The sequence below is a fragment of the Erigeron canadensis genome, chromosome 7 (assembly GCF_010389155.1).
Source record: "Erigeron canadensis isolate Cc75 chromosome 7, C_canadensis_v1, whole genome shotgun sequence".
In the NCBI taxonomy this organism is placed as follows: Eukaryota; Viridiplantae; Streptophyta; class Magnoliopsida; order Asterales; family Asteraceae; genus Erigeron; species Erigeron canadensis.
Genome location: NC_057767.1, coordinates 31,518,907 through 31,542,943, shown reverse-complemented (window position 1 = coordinate 31,542,943; position 24,037 = coordinate 31,518,907). Strand labels below are relative to the sequence as shown.

The window sequence follows — 24,037 nt, the reverse complement described above, 5'->3', positions numbered from 1 at the left end:
TACATTCTTAATGCATTCAGTCACTTAATACACTCAACACTTAATGATTAAAAAAAGAAACGGTCCCTTAATATGATACACCCTTAACGATTTCGTTCACGATAATCTTCCAACCCGTTCTTAACGGTTCGACCCATCTCCAGCTTTTCGGTATCCAAGGTAGAATACCATCATACCCCAAAACTTAAAGGACCAAACTTACAAACCTCACAAAAAGCTTAAACAACAAACCCCTCTTTATATAAAAAGCACCCATATTTCCACCTATTTTCTTCCTCTTTCTCTGCCCCCATTCTCTCATCAGGGCTTACTCTTTACCCCCATTGTTATCCCACCTTCAGCTCCCGCACGGCGGCGCCACCATTCTTGAAAACCAAGAAAACCCAACAAATCATGTCAAGTCTTTATAGTCAAAACTTACCTTTCTCACCTGCTAGAGTAGCCCCTTCATCTCCACATATATGGGCTAATAACCCAGATGTTGAAAAGTAATCATTTATTTTTATTATTATTTTTTTTTTACGAAAATAATATATTTATCTTTTTTTTTTTTTTGCTTTTTGATGCTTACCCAGTTAAAAAGATTTGATTTTTATTATTTTGTTAATACTTATATATCTATATATATATGTTGTTTTTGCAGTTCATATCTAGGGGAGTTACTTGATGAAAAGCTAAAGCTTGCACCATTTATGAGAATCTTGCCCATTTGCAGTAAATTACTGAATCAAGGTTAATCTTTTTTACAGTCTATGGATCTACTTTTATAACTGTTAAATGTTTTAAGCCATTTTTATGCAGAAATTATAGTTAGTTTGTAATGGGGTATTTCTGAAAGACTGTTTTTGTTATAAATCTTGAACTTTCTTGCATACCATTTTAGTTTAAGTGTTGATTTCAAGATCTTTTTGTTTGTTTTTCTGACTCTTATTTATATGTTGTTTAATCACTCATTGAATGTATGTTGATTTTATTTTGTCTCTAATGGATTGTTTGTTTGTTTCGGACTCATTTGAGTGATCATAGTTTATTACTTAATGGGTTTGGAATATAGTTTAGTGCCGAAAACGTTAATTTTATTGTAAAATGTAAGTAAAATTCTTTTGTATCATATGTGTTAGATATTTAATCATCGAAGTTTAAACGTTGTGTTATCATAGCCTTACATTTGGTAAAGATGCTCATGAGAATGATAGTAAGTGATAATGGTAAATGGGCTAGCTGTTTTTTTAACCTTTAGTGACATATGGTGTGAATAGCATAGATGCAATTTGTGATATCTACTACCTAGTCTGTAAATTGGTGTGGCCTATTTGATATGGTTTTTGAGCTGTCAAACGTATTTTTGTTGCAAAAAAGAGTTTATATGGAAGTGCCAAAATAACACTAGATAATTAAAAGCGAGTGATCTTGGGCAAATGATGGAAAGAAAGATGGAAAACAAGCATTGTACTTGTCACCGTTTGTCTTGAGTCAATTATTATCGCAAATAATGCAGTGTTTTCGGTTCAAAATATACCCTGTTTCCTATTGAAACGCTTTGATGTGGAGTCATACACATGCTAAAATTGCACTTTTTTATATTTAATGCTGATTAATTATTTTATATATTAGTAATGTTATTACTCTCTATCATTCACAGAGATATTCAGGGCTTCACAAATGTTACCAAACCAAGGTTTTAATGACTTTGACAGACTACAACGTGGTAGCCCTGATGTGGATGCAAATGCTTTAATGCGTTGGAATGGAAATGCGGGCTGGAGTCCTCTTCCACATGAGGTGAACACACTGAATGTACTTCTATTTTACTTTTTTTTTTCTTATAAAGGTTTTCCAAGTACATCAATTAAGTATCTACAATATCTTATCTTTCGAAGTTTTTCATTTTGTTATATGTGACTAATGGTGGTAATGTCGATTCATTTAACTGGCTAGAACAGGAACATGTCAAATGAATAATAATGTTTTTCTATCATATTTAATGAATTAATTATTTAATAAAAAAAATAATAAAAAAAGGACTATAAAAGTGTTTGTGGTCAACCTATGCAGACCCAAACTAAAATGACCCATTTCAACCCATTATTCAACCTGTTTATAACTTATTACTATCAGAAATGGTTAATAGTTTTCAGGGAAATACAGTTGTTTCTTGTTATTCCTATTTGACACTAAACTGTGTTGTAATCCTTATTTATCACATTTTCATCCATACTTCCAGTTTGCACAATTTAAAGTGTGAGAACTGAGAAACACACATTTATAGGTGGCAAAATAGGCGTGTTGGACGGGTCAAACTTTAGACAAATGTATAGGTTGGCGGCCAACACTATTCTTCCATTTCCTGTAATGTAATCATAAGTCCTAATTGCATATCTTACCAAAATTAATGTAATCATAAGTCCTAATTGCGTTCAGTGACTTTTAAGCTTATTGGCATGTTTATCCCTTACACAACCGTATGTTCTGTCATGAATTATGTATAACTGGAATCAATTTATTATTATTATATGTGTTAAACTTACCCCCTTTTTCAAGGTATCTCCATGCCTAAAACAAGCCTATTCTCAAGTTATTTGGTTAAGTGGAACTGATAAAACTTTAATCATAAACACAAACCAAGTGTTGACATGATTTATTACCTGCATGCACACGGGTGATACACATATAATGTATGCTGCTATTTTTGACAGAAATAATGCATGGATCAATGGGTGAAAGCAGTTTGGTATTCTAAAATAACTAACCCTGTTTTGCAAATAATTTTGTTACACAGAGATTAGGTCTGCCACAGGGATTGCCAATGGATCAGTGGAATTCAGCACCACCAAGCCCCAGTTCTATTATCACAAAGAGGATCTTGCGTTTGGATATACCAGTCAACAGCTTCCCTAATGTATACATCCTTAAGAAAATTCATTTGGACATATGATATATTTATTTGCATAATGTTTGAGCAAAATGGCAAAACTTGATCAGTTTATTCCTCTAAAAATCATCAGTTCAACTTCGTTGGAAGGCTTTTAGGACCGAGAGGCAATTCATTGAAGCGAGTTGAAGCATCGACTGGATGCCGAGTTTTCATTAGAGGTCAGGGCTCCATCAAAGACCCAGAAAAGGTAAGATTACCCCTAACATGGAAAGAATCACATTTTAAATCTTTCAGAGAGCTGTTACTTGCCAAGTTTGTGCAACTTTTGGAACAATGTATATATATATATATATAGTTTTGTGAGATGTCAAAACAAGCAGCATGGGTAACCGTAAAATTGGGTGGGTTTTTTGGGCACCAAAAAGTTAGTGTGTTTGATACGATTTCTGAAACTTTGTTATTACAATTCAGCTTTGTTTCCCTTTCCATTGAATCTTTTGAGTTTATCCATGTTACGCATTAGATCACGTATGACCCTCATCGACTCAAAAATATATGGATCGAAATAGATGCCTCTACTTTTTTGTGAAAGATGATGACACAACTCCTAGCATAGAGAATATTCAACCTTTTTGGGACTATGTTTGAAACTATCTGTCTTGTATATATTTGGTGGAAGGAAGCAATGATACTTTCAAAATCGAAAATGTCTAGAATTTTGAAGCTTTTTATATATTTCATATCTGGGTACTAGCAATTATTTCGTAACTCTTACAACAGAGTTAAAAATCGCATATCTTTCCATGAGTATTCGGAACATGGGAAAGTCAGATCTTGAAGTCTGTAGAAATTGTGTAGTTGCTGCTTTTGCACAGTATTTAAAGCTGTGTTGAAAATCGTTCTTTTTGTTTGCTAAAAGGAGATGGTCGTACCCTTAACATGGAAAATTTAATATTTTAAGTGGGCAGCTGCATGTTTCAGATTATTGTTAAAAATTGCTTATTGTTACTTTCTATTGTTTTATTTTTCAAAACAGGAAGAGAGTCTGAGGGGTAGACCGGGCTATGAGCACCTAAATGAACAACTTCACATCTTGATTGAGGCCGAGTTGCCGGCAAGCATCATTGATGTGCGTTTGAGACAAGCACAAGAAATCATTGAAGAGCTGCTTAAACCCGTGGTATGTTTTATGAATGTACATTTAGTGATGAAACCACAAATGTCTTGTTAAATAGGCTGATGCAGGTTATCCTATATTTTTAAAGGGTATAGTAAAATTTTTTTACTATGGAAACGGGTCAAAATGGATCAATAATCACTTTTTTAAAGTTCATAATAATCTCGCATCATGTTATTCAATATATTAAATCATTGTTAAAAATCAGATTTCTTAGTAATTATTCACACATGCTTTCTGCATACTGTTATTTTTACAATAAAAGTGTTCCGTATCAAGCGATCTGGCCTGTAACAAAGTTCATTTGTTTTGATTTGTTACCTTAACATCTTACGAGCTACTGATCTCAGGACGAGTCTCAAGATTTATACAAGAGACAACAGTTACGAGAGCTTGCTATGTTAAACTCTAACTTTAAAGAAGAGAGCCCTCAACCCAGAAGTAGCGTGTCACCTTTTAGTTCAAGTAGTATGAAACGTGCTAAGACTGCGTGGTGACTGACCCTGTACTCCTTGAATGCATTATGTACAACCCCTCGATGCATATCCACTGTTGGCTCAAATGGCATAATCATTTGACCTTTGCTGAAACCAGGGTCATTTTTGTGATGACAAAAGGAGGAAAGAGTGCTTGTTGTAGTTGTGCTTTTTTGGCTTTATTGGTTTAATCTAGCTTTTGGAACTGTAGTTGCTTGCCTTTCCTTTACCTCTTCCTAAATAGAAATAGTAATTGGATTTATTTGTTATTGACATTACATAAGTTTTGTGTTAACTGTGGTTTTTAAGCTTCGAATAACGACAATTTTGCTAGTGTTTTGAGTATGTTGTGAAAGTTTTAGCGTTAACGGTTTGGTTCGAGATTCGGATCAAGAAGCTCTTGAATCTTGGGTCGGCATAGGCTCAAGTTAGGCTAGAAGAAAATTAAAAACGCCCAAGTCAGGACTCACTATCTTATACGAGTACTTTTCTGTTACATTTTTGCATTTCAGTCTTATATAAATATATTTTTTTAAAAACGAATGAATTAAAGATAGGCCAGAATTCCAGAAAGGCAGCATAATTAAACCATATTGGGCCTAAGTTTTAGAACGGACCAGACCAAAGTGGTCCAACTTTAAGGAAATAAAGAATGATTAGAACTGGACCATGTTGGGCCACACTCGGGGGTAGGTTGTAAAGGTTAAGATCCACGGCCCAATAATGATAAATTCAATATTTCAATGCATGCAAATCGGAATATTATTCTGCTTGATCATATATTAGGCCCTTTTTTTCTGGCTTCTTCGCCTATACATCTTAAATTAAGGGTGTCATCATATGTTCACCATTTTGAATCTCAAAAGGTTGATTTAGTGGGTTAATTCGATCAAATTGTGTGATCGAAAATGGGAAAAGTACCGGCGAAAATAAAGGCGGTGGTGTACGGGTTATCTCCGTATCAACAAAAGGTGATGCCGGGTCTATGGAAAGAACTCGGTAATAAGGTTACACACAAGGTCACCGAGAATTGGCTCAACACCATTCTCCTTCTTGGCCCTCTCTTTGGCACCTACTCGTAACTCTATATTCACCCTCTCTATTTACACATATATATACATTTGTTTAAGTTTTTTTTGCAATGTGTAAATAATTGTTGGTATTTGTAAATGTGTATTAATAAGGTGTACAAACTGATGGAGAAATATGATTGTGTCACAAATTACCAATACACATTTTTTAAAGAAATGTTGATAATTGATAGATTTGGGCATTTGGCCCAGGATCCTAACCTGGCCACTAGGGTGGTAAAAAGAGCCAAAGCGCGGAGGACTAGGCTTTGGGGTAACCGGTCGAGTTTGGTTGACCCATAAATGCTTTTTAATTATTATCTCCCAAAGAATATGAATAATACACAGCTAAGCCAAAAATTGGGAATGAGATTTTGATTCATTATTTGCATACTAGAGAAATCTGTCATTCCATGAATGATTAGTGATTATGTACATCTCATCTCTCTTTCGTACCTTATTTTTTACACAAATGAGCCCCCCCTTGTTTTTTTTCTCTAATTGCCCAAAAACAACCGTTGCCGACAATGGTGGGTAAACTGTGCGAAATACACACAATGATATGTTTGTTATGTACTATACAGTATACATTGGTACAAAATAAATGAATGTTTTTATTACATCTTTTCTCATTTTCTATGTTTGTATTTTGTGGATGTAGGTATATTACAAATTACCAAGAAAGAGAGAAGATGGAGCATAGATATTGAAGTTGCAAATTTGAATGAAGTCAATTTGACACAAAAAAGATCACATTGAAAGTAACATTTTTTCTTATTTTTGGACTTGAAAATAAAATTTGCCATACGCAAGCTAGCCACATAATGTTGCTTTATAAGAGTGATTTATTCTATAATCTTCACTTGCTTTATTGTATTTGTTTTCTTACATTGTTTTACAAAAGATAAGTAACTTTATACGCAAATCAATAACTTTAGATGAAAAACCATCATGAACAAACTGATAAATGAAATATTTTGCGTATATTTTCATCATTGTGTAAAAGATAATAATTATTCAGGGATGACAAGATTTGGGTTTTTCGTCTGATTACTTGTAACGGCTCGTGGTTTAATTCTTGTTGTTTAGGATACGTACAAAATTTTACCATTATACGATAAGATTCCTCACTTCCTGTGATATTTTTTCCCGACTGAATGTTCAAAAAAATCTAAGTTATTAAACTCCATCTTATTGTCACGGTGAAAGATAAAATAGTCAAATCAACCATTTTAAGATGACAAAATTATGGAACAAATCACCAAGATTGTGTAAACTAAAAAAATATACAGATATCAAGTTAATAAGTTATTAATAGTTAAAATTTCAATAAATCTCTCTTCTTCTTCTTCTTTTTTTTTTTAAAAAACTTTTTTTTTTATTACCATTTAAGATTATTGAGTGCAAGATTGTTTGACGGAACTTGTGTAATATCAATGCAAAAGTCTTTTAATGAGTGTAGCATATGTAGCAAGTAACAACTTAAGTACTTAACCAGTTAACCCACAAGTAGTAGTAAAAATTAATAGAAGTTTGGAATTCTATAAAAGTCATGGACTACCAATACAGGTGGCTATGCTTTTAAGTTGTAAGAATGTATTGGATTAGTCTATTTTTCTGGGATTTGGATTGGATATTGCAAAGGTATCCCAACAAATAATGCTAAACAATATATGCTTCAAATTATGTTTCATTTTTTCTTTTGTCTAATAAGATTGTTAAAATAAGTTTTGATAATGACAGTTTTATGGATTTTTTTAACATGCATAGCCATACTTTTTGTTATTATATTGAGATAGTAAATTCTTTATGAATTCTATTATAGCTACCAATTTATTTTCAGTTAAAAGTTTGTTAAAAAAAAAAAAAATATTATATCTAAGATTTTGACTTTGCTTACTTTAGTGTGTCTATATTTTTCATTTGTGAAATACGGAGTACTATTTTGTATGAATAATGTATTACTGACAGCTTTTAAATGAAGAAAATTACAACACTAATGAAGATCTTCATAAGTGTACGTGAAAAAGGGAAATCCAACTAGATAATACTAGTAATACATTTGGGCCTTTGGGACATATATTTGATAACTACAAGGACCAATGGTGTCATCATTAGTATATATCAAGGACTAAAAATAAAACATTAAGTCAATGTATTTGACCGCCTTTTCAAAATTCAAACTCTAATCTTTTACATTAAACAAATCAAACATATACACACAATCTGTCTGTCCGTCTGTCTGTTTACCTTCACACCATTGCATTGCCAAACTGATGCATTTCCGGTACACTCTTATACATATATAATACAATATGTATTCTCATAACATTATCAATTATGTATGATAACTTAGTAATATTATTATTTATTGATTTATTGTATATCGATTACACGACTTTCTATAAAATTGCTAGAGTATTATTGTATTATTGATTTTGTTTTCTTTCAAAACCCTTAACCAAAAAAAATTATGTAGTCTGATTCTGTATTAGTATATTTGGCTGTTAATTAGGATTCACCATTATGATATAAAGGGTTTGTCTATATTAATTTTAGTTTTAGTATCTGGATTTGTTATGTATACTACAGAAGCATAATTTTTTGTTAGAAGAAAGTACGACTCGGCAGTTGTCTCTTGACGTGTGGTTAATGAAAGTTCTAACCTTTTTCGGGGTTTTACAGTTTTTGTTAGTACTTTGAATCTTATCTTGGATTTATAAAACGATCGATTTTAGTAGTTTAACAGAGCTTAATTACTATTGCTAATCAAGTAAATATCTAGTTTTCACAAGTTTTAATTTTTTCTTATTTGAGTGACTGGTAAATGGTTAAAAAGACTTTTATTTTGTCAAGTTTGGAGTCAAAAGTTTCATTTTTTGTGGGAAGCGCGACTGTGGAGTTTAGTTAATGAAGGTGAAATAAGTATACAAGTGTGTGAAGGTGAATGTGAGTTTGGTGTATGTAGGTATGGTCAAAATTTGGGTACTTTCTATATGTAATTGATACACTTTTAACCTTCACAATCTTATGGTATTGAAGCCTTTCGCGATCAAAATAGGTAATTTGATGGCCGAGGTGATCACATCCAACAGTTATGAAGAGGCTCGTAATAGACAACTACTTGATAACAAAAAGAAATTTGAGGTATTTGATGTTCTTTTTTAAGGAATTTGTATTCATAAAAAATATTGTGAAACTGTACCATTCAAGCACATACATAGGATAGATGCATCATATCTGAGGGGGGTGTTTGGCTTGTATTCAGGATAAAAAAAATGAGATTTTAACGGAATGGGAGTGTGTATTATCATTGCCTTACATGTGGAGTAGGAGAATCCAAGATAGATTAAATCAAGACTAATAATTGACAAATAGCGCAAGAAATTTGAGAACAAAGTAAAGAAGCACCAATTTAAGAGAACTTGAGTTATAACTAAAATTGGTGACTTCAAATTTAAAGCGACTATCATTTATCATTATTTTTGTCATTGCTTACTCCCTAAATACAGCTAGCCGTTTCATTTGTAACTATGTTGAACGAAATGAGATTTTTGATACTTCTATATGCTAAGTTAAGATTGATATACAATGTTCTTGTGCTTATCGTTTGTCTTCAAAGGATCTTGGAATCTTGAAGATTTCTAAAACTCTGTCAGATATCTCAAATTCTGAGAAGAAGTTCAAGGTAGTGTGTATTGTCCTCACGTTTATGTCAACTTCCATGCCTATAGTCTGAGCATCTATGACTCTAATAATATATTTTTTTTTTGTTTCATTCAAGCAGCAACGTGAAGTGAAACCAAAAATAAGGAATGCCGAAATAATAGAACCAAGGCGTTCAACACGTGCACGTAACCCCATTGTGACATACCAAGATGAGGTACGTTCACCATCAGTTCGTCTAGTGAATCACAAGTTTTGTTATGTTTTGTAGGAAACGTTCGAATTGCCTTTGCAGATATAATAGGAAAACACAACATGATAATTATTCTGCTGATTTGCAATATACAAGTGTTCGGTCATAACTTCTTATAATCAACCATAATCATATTATTATTCACATTCTTATATCTCTTCTACATTCTATTTCCAAAGCGTTCAAGATATAGAAATTTTTCTACAAGTCATTATTGGAACATGATTGCATTATCTCAAGTAACGATGAACAAATCTGATCATACCTGTTGGTTCCCACATCATTCAAGAAGCCATATGATTTTACTCATGATGAGAAGTCTTGATCTTCATATGTCTTTCATGCAACTTAAATACGATAAAGGCATGACTTGTTTTTCTAAAAACTTTTTGTTTTTACAGGTTGATATTGGCCTCCCACGCATCAGGAGATCAAAATCCAGTTCATCATGGGCAAGGTTCAAAAGCATATAATGAAGTTATAATTTTTCTGTGCCACATAAATCATTATGGCTTATGATCATTACATTTTCAGCTATCTTGCGAGACCGCTGGAAGAAGTCAAAATGGCATCATATGAAGATAGGGTTCGAGCAATGAAGTTCGCTGAGAAACTTCAAAGCAATCTGCAGTCTGAATATCCCTCTTTTGTGAAGTCAATGGTCCGTTCTCATGTTTACAGTTGCTTTTGGCTGGTAAGTGGCCATATTAACTGTGTTATTCTGGAAACTATCATCTAACTTAACTAGAATTCTACAACAAACATGCAATTTACACATTTTTTCCTACATAATATAAGGTAATGCATAACACAGTGGAAGTATGCTAAGTTGTTAACAATTGTAATTACAAACTAACCTAAAAGCTCATAATGTTTTTCATACTTATAATTCTTGAGAAAAATACTTATTGTAAGCTTGTCTACACTTTGAATGTGTAGAGATCGATATGTTAGACCTATTTCACTAACCCAAAGGGAAAGTTTGGTAACTGATCGTAACAGAGAGAAACTTATATGTAATTCGTTTGTATTTCTGGATGCTTATTTATATATAAATACTTTTTACATACCAAATGAACAAAGTTTGTGCAAATCTTATATGTGTTAAGATATAGTCTCGAATCTTGGTTAATTACTCATATGAAACCTAATTTTAACTTTGTCTGCCTTTTTGGTTACCTGTTTGAAGGGTCTACCTCAGCCATTCTGCAGGAAGCATCTTCCCAAGTCTACTGTGAATATCATGCTAGAAGATGAGGAAGGCAATGAATATGACTCTGTGTTTATTAGTGGGAGAACTGGATTAAGTGGCGGATGGAGAGCCTTTGCATTAGAACATAAACTAGACGATGGTGATGCTTTGGTGTTTGAATTGGTTGAACAAACTAGATTCAAGGTATGTTATTTGAGTATGTGAACTGAAAAGATTAAGTGACCTAATTCATAGGCCTAATAATAGACCTACTCAATTCATTGTTTGACTTGTGGCAAATCATTTCTCGAATGTGAATATCTGTGTCATTTTGGAATGGCATGGTTTTTTATTAAGGCAACGACCCCTACCATAACATGGTCAGAGCCTAGCCAGCATGGGTAGTCGGTTGTCTAAACTGGGCCTTGGTACATCTTCACTGAATAGACATCCCAAGGGAAAAACCCCACTAGGCTCCCAACCACTGGTAAGTTTAACTGGGGGCGATTTTGCACCCAGTAAGGATTTTTGTCAGTTATTTTCTGACTTGTATTCCAGTGTCACCCAACCACAGGCATTCTTCTACCTTTTCTAAGCTAGGTTTGATGCTACTGCAGATTTACATAGTTAAAGCATCAGATTGTGGTAGTCAAGTTGATTATGTTGATAGTGTTGATGAAGAAGCTGTTGAAACCAAAAAGACTTCAAGGCCAACAAAGAAGCTCAAAAAGACAATAGAAATTGGGAAGAAACCGGCTTCAAAAAACAGCACACTAAATCAAGAGGAAGAAGAGGATGATATGTCCAATGTCGACAATGAAGCTGAGGAAACCAAGAAGCCTTCAATGCCAACTAAGAAGCTCAAAAAGGAAATCAACAGTCCAGCAGAAAATGGGAAGAAACCAACTGCAAAAAAGAGTGGTGAAAGCAGGAAACTAAACAAGCCAGAGGAAGCTGTGACAGGAACTCGGCGTTCTACCAGGAACCGAAATTGAGAAATGAATTTGGAAAAGTGTAGAAACATTAAGCTTATGGAGCTAAGTAATAATAGACATTTTTGATGGTCTATATCTAGTAGATGTTGTCATGGAGGTTATAACAGGAGTTCGTGATTTTTAGTTAGCATTTCAACCTATGTTTTCAACATGACAACAAATTTTCACGAACTATTTATCTATGTAAGGATGTTATGTATAAGGTATATATGTTTATGTTGCAAAAAGATCCATAAAACCGTACAAATCAAATGGATATCTATATACTCCCACAGAAGGCCACATAACTTTATTTACCATGTTACAAAGATGATGACATACTTAATGGGAATGTATGAGACGATCATTCACCATCATTTGCTCATTCGTTGGAACAAGAAACGCAAGCTTAGCCCTTCATACGAGATTTGATCTTCTCAACCATCTTGATTATAAGCCAAAATATAAGCCTATAAATCACCACCATCCCTAATAGGATTGCCAAATCAGTCCACTTTGAGTGACCCATTTCAACCTGCCATTTCTCTTTTAATATATCCTCCCCATACACGATTTGTCTCACACCTCCTTGGCTATATATATATACCTGTCCTTTAAACTCGTTCTTGTAGAATCCTTGATATACATACCTATGAAATGCAATGTAGAACATTGGGTATCTCCAGAATGGTTTCGGTAAATCATTTGGTAAGCGAAAAAATCCACCAGCCAACAACATAACACCTTGGATCCCAGCGCCTACAATGATTCCCATTAAGTAATTGGGTATAAGACTTGCTACAACCATCATTAAGCTCTCAACTAGCAACATACATGAAAAGACTACGACTGTGAAGTATACAAAGTGATTAAATCCTTCACGCAGTCCTGGGAGGTAATACGTTAATACTGCCGGAATCACAGAAACTAGTAGCAAAAATGGTGTTGAAGATAATGTGTTGGCAATCACAAAAGCTCCAACTGAATAATGCCCATTTAATCGTTCATACTCAAAAACTTTCATATCCTCTACGAATGAGGGAAATCCACCAATGGTCATAAATGTTAAAAATGTGGCCACAAACATCAACACGGAGCTTCTAGCCTGCATAGTTGAGTACATATATACAGATTAATTCAGAGCAATTTTCATAAATAATTAGATCAATAATCCAACAGTTCTTTTTTTTTGAACAGCAGTGGTGATTGGACTTAGCGGCATGCCTCTTCATTGTCCGGTAGAGATCGACCACGTCACCAGCACAATCAATCCGAGGGCATGACTGGCGGTGGAAGTTCCCTACCGTTCTGGAGGAAACTAGCTAAAGGCTAGAGAAAACCCCCATGCCCCACCTCATTAACAAGGATTTGCCAATATGCCTTTCAAAGGTTTCGAACACGAGATCAACATTTGGCTGAAAGACATAAGGGGCATTAAATGTCCAGTTGGGCTACATCCCAAGGACAATAATCCAACAGTTCACATCTTGATATCTATCTATTCATTGCAGTTCAAAATGATATATATGATATATATATATAAGGGGAAGGGAATATGAGTCTATTAGGCACCTAAGTTGAGTGAAAAACCCTCACGTACCTTTTTTTAAACCATAAAAATCATGGGGCCAAACATTTATTCAAAATATTAAAATATTGGTATGTGAGGGGTTTTTCACCAAAATTGGGTGCATAACAGCTCATATTCACTTATATATATATATATATGGGAAAAGTGAAGGTGGTGCTGTCACACACCTAGGTTGGGTGAAATACTGAAATCCCCCCCCCCCCCCCCCCCCCCCACCACACACACACACACATATATATAAAGTAATGTTTTAACCTGAATGGAGGAGGAACTTAAGCCAATATCATAGAAGAGTGTTCCAAGACATAAGGACAATGCTAGATAAATAGCAAAACGCAGCCAGTAGTATCCAAGATCTCGATACATATTGATGAAAGACCGCCTGCTGAGTACAAGGCATTGAGTTGAGAAACTAGCACGGTCTTTCTTTGTCTCAACTGTTCCATCTCCCTGAAAAATTCCATGAAATTATTAATCTTCATACATCTATAGTTTTTCCAATCATTCATTTGATCGCTCAACGATAAGTATCTTAATTAGCTTAATTACCTTCTTGCATATTTCAGAAACTCTGTTGTTAACTTCTTCACAGGCTGTAGATGACTCGTATGAATTTGTTAAGATAGTAATCACTTCCTCAGTTCTGGTTGAACCTTCCATATCCTATAAGATTCAACAACAATATATTGATCTTTGAATCACATACAATAAATTAATAGATAGTGTAAAAACCATACGTGTTTGTCATAGATTTTAACCTCATCGAAATCCTTGTTTATTGTTTTAAGAAAGTGATCTGATGGATTCTGGAAAGTGGGACAAGGGAAGCCATTTGAAGCAAAAAACTGCATCAAACAAGATAAATAATTAGTTGATTATCCAAATGAATTCGTGTTCTACTAAAGAAAACCAAATAAAAAAGAGTAGTGTTTGTTCAGTTTACTTCATTTGCAGAGCTCGTGTTCCCAAAATAAACTGTTTTACCACAAGAAAGTAGGCAAAGATTATGAAAAAGCCCAAACACTTCGTTGCCGGGCTGGTGTATGGATGCAATGATGGTCCTGCCTTGGTGATGATCAAGCCTTGCAATCCTGCTCATCACATAGTATGAGGCGGCACTATCAAGGCCACTCGTCGGTTCATCAAGGAAAAGAAGCTTAGGACGAGTTATGATCTCAATACAGATGCTAACTCGTCTTTTTTGGCCTCCACTTAGGCCTTTAGCTCCCCAACCTCCTCCAATCCTCGTGTCCATAGAATCCTGAAGGCCCATCTCTCTTATGGTCAAGTCAGCTCTCTCCTTTTTCTCGGCCTTTGACATGGAATTTGGTAGCTGGAGCTGTGCCGAATAGTAGACACTTTCTCGGACAGTAAGTGTTGTAATGAGTGTATCGTCTTGAGTTACATAAGCCTACGTGTATCCAATATTCAGAATTCAGTTATGAATGAATGTACGCCATATACATAATCGGTTAGCCCAATTTGATATTTTTCATCTTTTGACACCCTATTCTCTTAACAAAATGTACTTGTATATATTTTCCTACTATACATATGTAATAATTGTGATAACTCACCGATGTTCCATATGCTAGTCTTTTCTTGAATCCATTTATCAAAATATCACCACTCTGCCTAACATTCGAGTTGAGTCTCCCTGCATCAGATATATCAATTACTACTTTAGAATAACTTATATACAAATTTAATGAAAACAAATGCTGATTTACCTGCTAAGGCATCAAGGAGGGTTGATTTGCCCGAACCAGAAGGACCCATGATAGCTAGAATCTCCCCTGGCCTAGCATAACCTGTTACCCCTTGGAGTATGAACCGGCCGGGTTTTCCATCCATGATAGTAACCCACAGGTCTTTCCATGTTAAAGACACACCATCATCATTAATTATGGCTTCAGTCTGAACTTGACTGCTAGTTAAAGCATTAGATTTTGCTAAGTTTGGACATGATGGTGCATGAAATGTAGTGATCTGCACCTCCCGAGGATTCTGTATTGCCATTGACAATGAATAAGCAGTAGGTTCCATGTTACACACACTCACGTACACATTCTGAGTACTACTAATTATTACTCGTAAAATATAAATTGTTTTATCGATCCTATCCTAAGTTGTTATAAAATATATGTATACATAAAATAAAAACTAATTATTAATAACAATAAATTGGTCTAATGCTATGTTACGTACGAGGATAAAAATGATGACACATAGTTAGAAGTCAACTAGATTTTAGACCCGTGTCCAACACTGGACACAGGATTTACGATATTAACAATATTAAATTTTCATACATTTAAGTCATAAAAGCTTACAATTTTAAAAAAAACACGGTTTTAAGTGTTATATTTTGCAAGTTGTAGTACAATAATCATAGGTTTCTCACTGTAATTATTAGCCTAGACATATTGATGGAATTGTTTGCCGTAGTCATTTCACAAGACACATGATATATATAATAATTTCTCCATTATAATATATTTTGAAACAGATGTACTCATAATATGATATTATTAGAAAAAATAATTAAGAATTAAAATATAAACATATTCGTGATCTCGAACTTGACATTCAAGTATATGTATTTAATCATGATGCACGTTCATAACACGCATATGTTTATTTTCAATCACTTGTTCAATAATAATAAGAATTGTTTTTATATTTTTTGATAACAATTAGGACTCTTCTAATATTTGTTAATAAGTCATGAGGTTTTCAAATAAATATTTTTTTGTAGAAAACATTTCATATGTTAATTTTTTTTTTATTTAATTAAATGATTGTAAATTTTAAAAAATTCTCTCCAGTTGATGACTAAAAATAAATATAAATTAAGTATCCAGGGATAAAAAGTGTAAATTATTGATGGAAAACAAAAAAGCGTAAATTAATGAGACTTTTTCTACAAATTAATATAAATATTAATATAATCATATATTTGGATAATGATTATTAGGATTTTTAATTTATAGTTTATCTAAATGATGACATCATCAAAAGTCAATTTGATGAAATCGAACGATGTGATTGGTTAATTGGTCATTAGTTCAACTGTCTTATAGTATATATTAAGATGATAATAATAAAATCATTAATGGTGACCATCCTTAATCGTTCACCTTTTAATCTATATATTATATATATATATATATGGATTTTTTTTCCACATCAACATCATTTATTCATTCTTTTTTTCTCTTTAACTATTCACATTTAAATTTAATACCCCACTATACCTCACAAATCAGTAAAATTCGCATACACCATAGAGTTGATAGATTAATAGATATATTTTAATTTGGTTTCAAGGTTTTGAGTTTTAATGGTCTAGTAAAAATAATAAAATAAGTAAAATTTAGTTTTTAAGCAAAATTATACAAAACTTACAAAAACATCATTTTGGTAATAATTTTTAGAAAAACATCATTTTAGTAAATATTTTTAAAAATACACCATTTTGGTAATTTTTTTTTCACATACACCATTTTGGCCCTTAACAAACTTTCACCTACCATCCACAACGTACTATTTACTTTCTCGCCTAGTCATTTCACATATGGGTTTTCACATATTCTTATTAATGCTCTAATAGAACAAAATTAAAAGCTAGTGTACTTGTTGGAAAGCGAATAAAATAATTTTTAGAGTCCAATTCTTTTGGAGGGTTGTACTTATCAAAAGCTAGTATAGCAAGGTGTTTGAGATTACGTTTTAAAGTGATTATTTGATTATTGCGTTTGTAAAACATAAATAATCTAAAAAAGTGTTTGGATTAAAAAGTGAGTATTAACTATGAAAACCCAATTTTAAAGATACATATATATACATGTTTTTTCAAAGCACAGTTTTAAAACACAAAATATATTTTGAAATCTCAAACACAACCATCCCTAAATCTCCATATACGAACTCCAACAAGAAATAAAATAATAACAATAATAAGTAAATAAAATACATATATATCTTTTTTTAGTCTGCCGCAAGAAAACGAACTCCAACAAGAAAACTCTATAGCACATAATATTATAATATTATAGACGTCGAAGTTTGTAAGATAAAAGTATCAAATTCGTTTATTAATAACTAGTATCGAGCTCATTTCAAGCTCAAACCACTTTTCAAAACTCCGATCGATGGAGCTCAAACTCGAGTAATTCATTATGTTTGAGTGTTTGTCGCTCGTTTGTCTTTTTTTAAGTTCTTTTTATGATGACTAAGTTTCAAGCTCGATTTACTCGTTTAGAGCCCGAGCCCAGAGAACTTATCTAAGAGTGTCCTCTTCGAGAATGTGAAAAAATCTCGAGCCCTGGCTGGCTGGCTTAAGCATCAAAAGTTGGCCTCTACAAGAACGAGTCAATAATGAAATATAATAGCATAACTGTAAATGTTTTCGCTAATAACCTGGATACGTAAAGCCCCGGTTTTAGACTTTATAAACTCTTGTTCAAGTTTTCTATTCTTTTGTTTTTGCCTGTCGAATAAATAACTTTTAGATAAGAGGCATATCTGAAATATTTCATAAAACTACTACTGTAAAATATAAATAAAGTGTATGAGTGTATGACAATGATATTGCACTATTAAAACATTAATCAAGAAATCTACGTAAGGTATAAGTTTCCTAAATTAATAGATAATAAATAATAATAAAATATAATCTATCCTATATTTAAAAGAGAAGTTTGGTGGTAAACATGACACTATTGAGGTTAACAGGATTGAGGCCACCCATGAAGGAAGGAACTTGCGCCATGTGGTGCCATGTCACCAAGTGGGTATCCTCTCCAAAATCGGGGAGTGAGGCTACTTGCAAGTGGGGAGACTCTTGCAAGTGTCACCTCCTTATTTTATTTTATTTTTTAATTTTTACCTTTTACTCGTTCTTTTAAACATTTTACACAACCACTTTTACTAAATTACATAACTATTTATATTATTGAGTATAATACAAAACACACAACTAAATTAAACAACACAGTTTATAAGACAACATAACATAGTTCAAAGAAATACTCCGTATAAAAAGACAACATAACAAACTACGAAAAAAGACATCATAACACGAGATTAAAACATAACAACCTACATATAACGATATTTCTCCCTAATGGCTCGTTGCACCTTCTCCATGATTGATCTTTCGGGTTCACCAATATGACTATAGTCGGTTGTCAACACTTTCAACTCCGTTAGCTTGATTTGGTCATTTTTTGCTTGAAATTTCTTTTCCCCCAACTCCATCTTTTTCTTGCCCATATCCGCATGCTCCTTACTCGCCTCAAACAACTCATCCAATTTCACCGAGACACTATCAAATGTGTCTGGGTACCTAACCACCCCTTTTTCCTTGTTGTACGAACTCGACGACCCCCCTGCGCGGCTCTCCTAGCCGCGTCTCTCCCGGGCGTGCGCTCTTGGAACACCGGCTCGTCCTCGGTAAACTCGTTAAGATCAATGTTCACACATGCATCCGAACCTTTTTACACAAACAAAAACATTTTAGCAATTTTTTATAAAAGGACCGAAATTAATTAAAAAAACAAATTAAACAAAACCAATTAAAAACAAAAACGAATTTAAAAAAAAAAACAAGTACAAGTCGAGAATAGAAGAAAAAGGACCGAAATTTATACCTTGACTTTGTGGTTCGATGGATGATAACGTTTTCGACCTTTTTATGGTCGGTTCTTTGCTTTATAATCCTTCTCGGTCACATAATGAAAACAAAACATACTTGGCAGGCGTTTGTTTGACAAAGGGTAAAAGAGGGTTTTAATTAATTTGTTATATGTTATGAATTGTGACCATGAGTACGTGAGCATGTGATGTGACATTTCGAAAACGATGTATAAAGGCATTCAAATAACACTAGGTAGAGGCAGGTTCAAAAATCTAGAAGTTATTAGTCCAAAACAACTTTAGGTCCAACTCTTTGTTACGATTGTATATACTAATATATGATTCAATAAGGTGTTAAGGATTGTACGTATATATGATTCAATATTGACAATTTGACATATTGTTGACTACGAGATACTTTAAATCATACACCGGTAATAACAAAACCTTGTTAAAATAGCCAACATTCAAACATGGTTTTTTTAACCGTGTTAAAAGAGACTTCTTATACGACCGTGTCAAAAGGAGGTAGGAATCAGTAACATTACTATTTTATATGAAAAATACCGTATATAAAAATACATTTTAATAGCGTAAAAAGCCTTTTCTTTATAGTAGTATTAACATTTGCAAGACCCTTTGAAACATATATATATCCTTGTGTGCATATCCTATCAATCTTAAGACATCTTCAGTGTATGTATCATTGTATCAAATTACTAATATGGTAAAATATTTTGGTGCAATCCTTGTTTAACCAAAGCACCAAAATGACATAACTTTATTTATTCACCCATTATATATACATCATATTTGGTGTCACACTATTCATCATTTATATAACTTGCTTATTTATAAAATAAATAGCGTAAGTTTATTAATTTCATATGTGAAAAGTGCTTAATTGTAACAAGTTTGTTGAGATCTTTAAAGTTTGCACCATATTGATTTTTTTTTAATAAAGTTTTTGAAAAATCATCTACTAGCTAGCTTTTGTTATAATTAACCATATTATTTAAATCTATATTAAAATAATCAAGTTGATATAATATGAATATAAAAATTTTATTCAATAAAGTTGATATAATACCTCTAAATTCACATTCAAATTTATAAAAACAAAATTCAAAAAAACTATTTATACCATGCATGTACCGAAATTATTAAAAAAATATTTTACATCAAAATATGTAGAAACTTGATTCAAAGTTTTGCTTTATTGACACGTACCCACAATATAATCTTAGTCCTATTTCTAACTACAGAGTCTACAGGGATCAATAGTAATATAGTGTCATATCATCATCATGACCACAAACAAATCATGGACTAAAACTTCAAAAATTTAAATGTTAAAGCTATTTCACCGCCATTTCACAATTTAAACTTTCTTGATTACACAAACACAGTGTATGTATCATGTATGCATAGTCTCTTCTAATTCCATTAGTCCATCACAATTTAATAAGCTGGTATGTTTCATTTTCAAGCTCTCCCTAATCTATACATATTTACGGTTTTGTTAATATATATTTTGTATTTATGGTCCATTCTAAAATGGTATAAAATGCACTCTAGAACATGCATGTATACGGTTTTGTTAATATTTTCTGGGTTTATTGATCAAGTTATGTCAAGGGATTTTACACTTTTATTGTGTGGTTAGTTATTTTGAATATGGTGAGGCAGATTGGCATTTGAGCTAAATAACAAGTATAATTTGGGTACTCTAAATGTGTCGTTTTTATTTGAATGAATCGGGTTCTTTCCTAAAATTTTATACAGCAAATTTCTTTATAGTCGTTTTGTCATAGCAACAGGTGATCTGATGGGTGAGGAGATCACATCCAACAGCTATGAAGAGGCTCGTAAGCGACAACTACTTGAGAACAAAAAGAGATTCGAGGTATTTGACCTTTGTTCTTATAGTTATAGTTGACCTGATGGATGATTTTGTAATACTGCTTTCTCAGGCACATATGAATATTGTATTCATGCATGTCTACTTGTCTAAATAGTGCTTCTCTATCCAAATTTTAAGTTGCTCATTAGTATGTTGAGTTTCAATTTGTGTTAAATATGATCTTTTTATGCTTATTGTTTTGAAGGATCTGGGGATCTTGAATATTTCTAAAAGCCTATCAGCTCTTTCAAATTCTGATAAGAAATCCAAGGTTAGATCTTTTTATGTGTTTCCTACGGTTAGTGGTCAAATTTAATGACAACGTACGTGCAAATAATGAGACACTTTTTTGTTCATTTAAGCAGCAATGTGAAGCGAAACCAAAACTAAGGAATGCGCCAGTAACAGAACCAAGGCGTTCAACACGTACACGTAACCCCATTGTGACATACCAAGATGAGGCAAGTTTTGCAAATTAGCATCAATACTTAATAATTGTCTCGTGAAAACGTTTAGCATCAAGTTTGATAGGAAAGGGTACGCACATTTTGATTTTCTTTGCAGGTATTCTAATAGGAAAGCATAGCACAACTTTAGTGAAATCTGATCATACTAAATGAATGAAATCTGCTATGCTTAATAACATCACTCGATAAACTAGAGGATTCAATGACCACTGAAGTATTTAACCAATGCATCTTCGGTATGACTTATTCTAAGCATTTTGTTTGTACAGGTTAATGTACGCTTTTCAACTGTGAGAAGAAGATCAAAATTCAAATCATTGGCTGAAAGGTTTTGACAGTTTATAATGAACGTTACCTAAAGTACACAATCCATTATGGTCCATAACAATGATATTCATTTTCAGTTATCTAGTAAGACCAGTGGAAGAAGGCGGGTTGGCCTCATATGAAGACAGGGTTCAAGCAATAAATTCGGAAGAGAAACTTCGGAGAAATTTGCAGTCTGAACATCCCAGACCAGTGGAAGGAGTCAGATTGGCCTCATATGAAGACAGGGTTCAAGCAATGGAGTCCGCAGAGAAACTTAGGATCAATTTGCAGTCTGAACATCCTTCTTTTGTTTTGTCAATGGACCGTTCTCATGTTTACAATTGCTTTTGGTTGGTAAGTGGCAAATATTAACTGATATTTCGTGTTTACAGTTGTAGAAAGTGGTAGATGTCAATTTATCCCTTACAAACTACACACACTTTTAGGACTGCAATTTTGTTAAAATGTGCAACAAAGTATAGAATGGGAATTTGGAAGTTGACATTCTTTTTGTCACAAGTCAAAGTTAAAAAGTGGACATTTATTTTGGGACGATGAAGTACAAGCTAATCAAACTATTTGTTCTTTTTTGTTGATTTCACATTTCCGAAGGGGTTACCAGAGACATTTTGCAATACACATCTTCCCAAGTCTACAGTGAGGATGTTGCTAGAAAATGAAGATGGCAATGAATACGAATGTGTGTTTATTGGCCAGAGGGCTGGACTAAGTTCTGGATGGAGAGCATTTGCATTGGAGCATAAACTGGAAGACGGTGATGCTTTGGTTTTTGAATTGATTGAACAAAAAAGATTCAAGGTACATCATTTGCGTGTGCAAATTCTTTATGTTTGAATCAGTCAACCTGAAAGATACAGGTGTTGCTTTAATTTATGTTATCGATCCAGAAAATAGCTTTCTTCTGCATCTGCCAGAAATATCAGTCAACTTGCTTAAATACTTGGATGGTTTGATTTTCTTTTTTATTTCTGAAGAGTTAAGCTAGTACATTCAAAGGTTTTGCTAAGAAATGGGTCAAGTTGATTGAATGGGTAAAAGGTCACCTAAAGTGTCTTACTTGTTATATCATCCGCAATCGGCCAAACATACACTTTATTGAGATAGGTGTGATTCCCCCTCTGACTCTCTGAGAACTATATGAGACTTTCATCGTGTACAGATCAAAGGAAAACACACAGATACTGATTGGAACAGATATGTACTATGGATTATTTCATTTAGATAAAGGCTTGAATATTTTAAGTTTTTGATGGAAAGGCAAAAGGCTTTTTTGCCACATTGACCTTCTTTTCATGACGACCTTAGACTAAAACTTTATGATGGTGGATGGATTGAGCTTGTGTAATAATATCATGTCTAATAAATCTATTAACTAGTCTCACGTTTGATGCTATTGCAGGTTTACATAGTTAAACTATCAGATGGTGGAAGCCAAGATGATGATATTATGTCCAATGTTGACAAAGAAGCTATTGAAACCAAGAAAAAGACTACAAAGCCAGCAAAGAAGCTCAAAAAGACCCCAGGAAATCGGAAGGAACTGACTGCAAATAACAGGGGTGCTCATGTATCTAATGTCGACAAAGCAACTGCTGAAACCAAAAAGACTTCTAGGCCAACATATAAGCTAAATAAGGAACCAGGAAATGCAAAGAAGTTAACTGCAAAGAACAGCAGTCCAGCAACAGATGGTCGAGATGATATGTTTAATGTCAACAAAGCGGTTTGTGAAACCAGAAAGTCTTCAGGGCCAACTAGGCAGCTCAAAAAACAAACAATAGACAGTCCTCCAGATATTGGGAAGAAACCAATTGCAAAAAAAAGTGCACAAAGCAAAAGGCCAAACAAGTCAGTTGAAGTTGTGACAGGAACTCGGCGTTCTACTAGGATCTGAAATTGAGAAATGAATTTGAAGGAGTCGCATCGTTGGCATACGGAATTCTACCAATGAAGTTGGACTTCAAGTTCATTTGACTAATCCAAGTAACGGAATGTATACGCTTTTGTATAGCCTAGTAGATGTTGTCAAGGAGGAAACAACAGTATAACTGTACAAGTTATGTTTCAACGTGACAACAGATTTTGGTTGACTATTTGAGAAAGAAGTTTGGCATTTAATTGTGAGCTAAAATTAGCCATTTAGCATAGTTTCACTATTAAAAATAAAACCAATTTTCTTAAAATAAATCTACGCGTGGTCCACTAATTAACTTTTTTTTTCCTAATAATAATGTTAAAATCTATAGCTAACTTTGAACTTTGAATCATTATTTGAGTATACGAAAAACAAATAAAAATTAGGACTGATTTTTTTAGACAAGTGAATGATGTTTGAAGGGATATAAATAAATATGAAAAACATGTTTTAATGTTTTAAATGTCCTCAAAATTTTCATTTTGACGGCTACCTGGTTTATAAATAC

The 24,037-nt window shown here is 33.3% G+C and overlaps 4 protein-coding genes across 5 annotated transcripts; 3 read left to right on the top strand and 1 right to left on the bottom strand.

Annotated features, from left to right (window-relative positions):
* Positions 1-264: 264 nt before the first annotated feature.
* On the top strand, positions 265-4,873 carry LOC122607003 (KH domain-containing protein At3g08620-like). The gene is made up of 7 exons (XM_043779919.1): positions 265-488; positions 644-732; positions 1,643-1,782; positions 2,780-2,899; positions 3,006-3,122; positions 3,912-4,055; positions 4,403-4,873. The coding sequence occupies exons 1-7, from the start codon at positions 394-396 to the stop codon at positions 4,547-4,549; spliced, it is 852 nt and encodes a 283-aa protein (XP_043635854.1). The 5' UTR covers positions 265-393; the 3' UTR covers positions 4,550-4,873.
* A 2,734-nt stretch (positions 4,874-7,607) lies between these two features.
* LOC122609304 (ABC transporter G family member 1-like) lies at positions 7,608-15,320 on the bottom strand. The gene is made up of 8 exons (XM_043782356.1): positions 15,005-15,320; positions 14,852-14,931; positions 14,218-14,685; positions 14,033-14,119; positions 13,824-13,937; positions 13,530-13,724; positions 12,107-12,788; positions 7,608-7,648 (listed from the first exon to the last, which is right to left on the bottom strand). Exons 1-8 carry the CDS (start codon positions 15,318-15,320, stop codon positions 7,608-7,610), a joined length of 1,983 nt encoding a protein of 660 aa, XP_043638291.1.
* Positions 7,813-11,779, top strand: LOC122607952 (putative B3 domain-containing protein At5g58280). Of its 2 annotated transcripts, none has more exons than XM_043781035.1 (8): positions 7,813-7,885; positions 8,660-8,745; positions 9,221-9,286; positions 9,386-9,481; positions 9,919-9,974; positions 10,052-10,211; positions 10,707-10,913; positions 11,327-11,779. In XM_043781035.1, the coding sequence occupies exons 2-8, from the start codon at positions 8,668-8,670 to the stop codon at positions 11,702-11,704; spliced, it is 1,041 nt and encodes a 346-aa protein (XP_043636970.1). In that variant the 5' UTR covers positions 7,813-7,885; positions 8,660-8,667; the 3' UTR covers positions 11,705-11,779. The 2 variants fall into 2 exon arrangements, with proteins under 2 accessions (XP_043636970.1, XP_043636971.1); XM_043781036.1 differs by having other exon boundaries at positions 7,824-7,885; positions 8,641-8,745.
* A 5,422-nt stretch (positions 15,321-20,742) lies between the features above and the next one.
* LOC122609303 (putative B3 domain-containing protein At5g58280) lies at positions 20,743-23,508 on the top strand. The gene is made up of 9 exons (XM_043782355.1): positions 20,743-20,820; positions 21,023-21,088; positions 21,183-21,278; positions 21,554-21,612; positions 21,689-21,714; positions 21,814-21,947; positions 22,206-22,412; positions 23,014-23,160; positions 23,419-23,508. Exons 1-9 carry the CDS (start codon positions 20,743-20,745, stop codon positions 23,506-23,508), a joined length of 903 nt encoding a protein of 300 aa, XP_043638290.1.
* The last annotated feature ends 529 nt before the right edge of the window (positions 23,509-24,037 follow it).

What these genes read in the sequence shown, in the direction of transcription:
- LOC122607003 (XM_043779919.1), top strand. Translation starts at nt 394, where the DNA reads ATGTCAAGTCTTTATAGTCAAAACTTACCTTTCTCACCTGCTAGAGTA. An exon ending in CCATCAAAGACCCAGAAAAG is followed by an intron (nt 3,123 to 3,911) that starts GTAAGATTACCC and finishes TTTTCAAAACAG; the next exon opens with GAAGAGAGTCTGAGGGGTAG. An exon ending in AAGAGCTGCTTAAACCCGTG is followed by an intron (nt 4,056 to 4,402) that starts GTATGTTTTATG and finishes TACTGATCTCAG; the next exon opens with GACGAGTCTCAAGATTTATA.
- LOC122607952 (XM_043781035.1), top strand. Translation starts at nt 8,668, where the DNA reads ATGGCCGAGGTGATCACATCCAACAGTTATGAAGAGGCTCGTAATAGA. An exon ending in TTGTGACATACCAAGATGAG is followed by an intron (nt 9,482 to 9,918) that starts GTACGTTCACCA and finishes TTGTTTTTACAG; the next exon opens with GTTGATATTGGCCTCCCACG. An exon ending in TTGAACAAACTAGATTCAAG is followed by an intron (nt 10,914 to 11,326) that starts GTATGTTATTTG and finishes ATGCTACTGCAG; the next exon opens with ATTTACATAGTTAAAGCATC.
- LOC122609304 (XM_043782356.1), bottom strand. Translation starts at nt 15,320, where the DNA reads ATGGAACCTACTGCTTATTCATTGTCAATGGCAATACAGAATCCTCGG. An exon ending in ACACGAGCTCTGCAAATGAA is followed by an intron (nt 14,120 to 14,217) that starts GTAAACTGAACA and finishes TGTTTGATGCAG; the next exon opens with TTTTTTGCTTCAAATGGCTT. An exon ending in TAAGTTCCTCCTCCATTCAG is followed by an intron (nt 12,789 to 13,529) that starts GTTAAAACATTA and finishes TCAACTATGCAG; the next exon opens with GCTAGAAGCTCCGTGTTGAT.
- LOC122609303 (XM_043782355.1), top strand. Translation starts at nt 20,743, where the DNA reads ATGGGTGAGGAGATCACATCCAACAGCTATGAAGAGGCTCGTAAGCGA. An exon ending in ATTCTGATAAGAAATCCAAG is followed by an intron (nt 21,089 to 21,182) that starts GTTAGATCTTTT and finishes TCATTTAAGCAG; the next exon opens with CAATGTGAAGCGAAACCAAA. An exon ending in TTCAAATCATTGGCTGAAAG is followed by an intron (nt 21,613 to 21,688) that starts GTTTTGACAGTT and finishes ATTCATTTTCAG; the next exon opens with TTATCTAGTAAGACCAGTGG.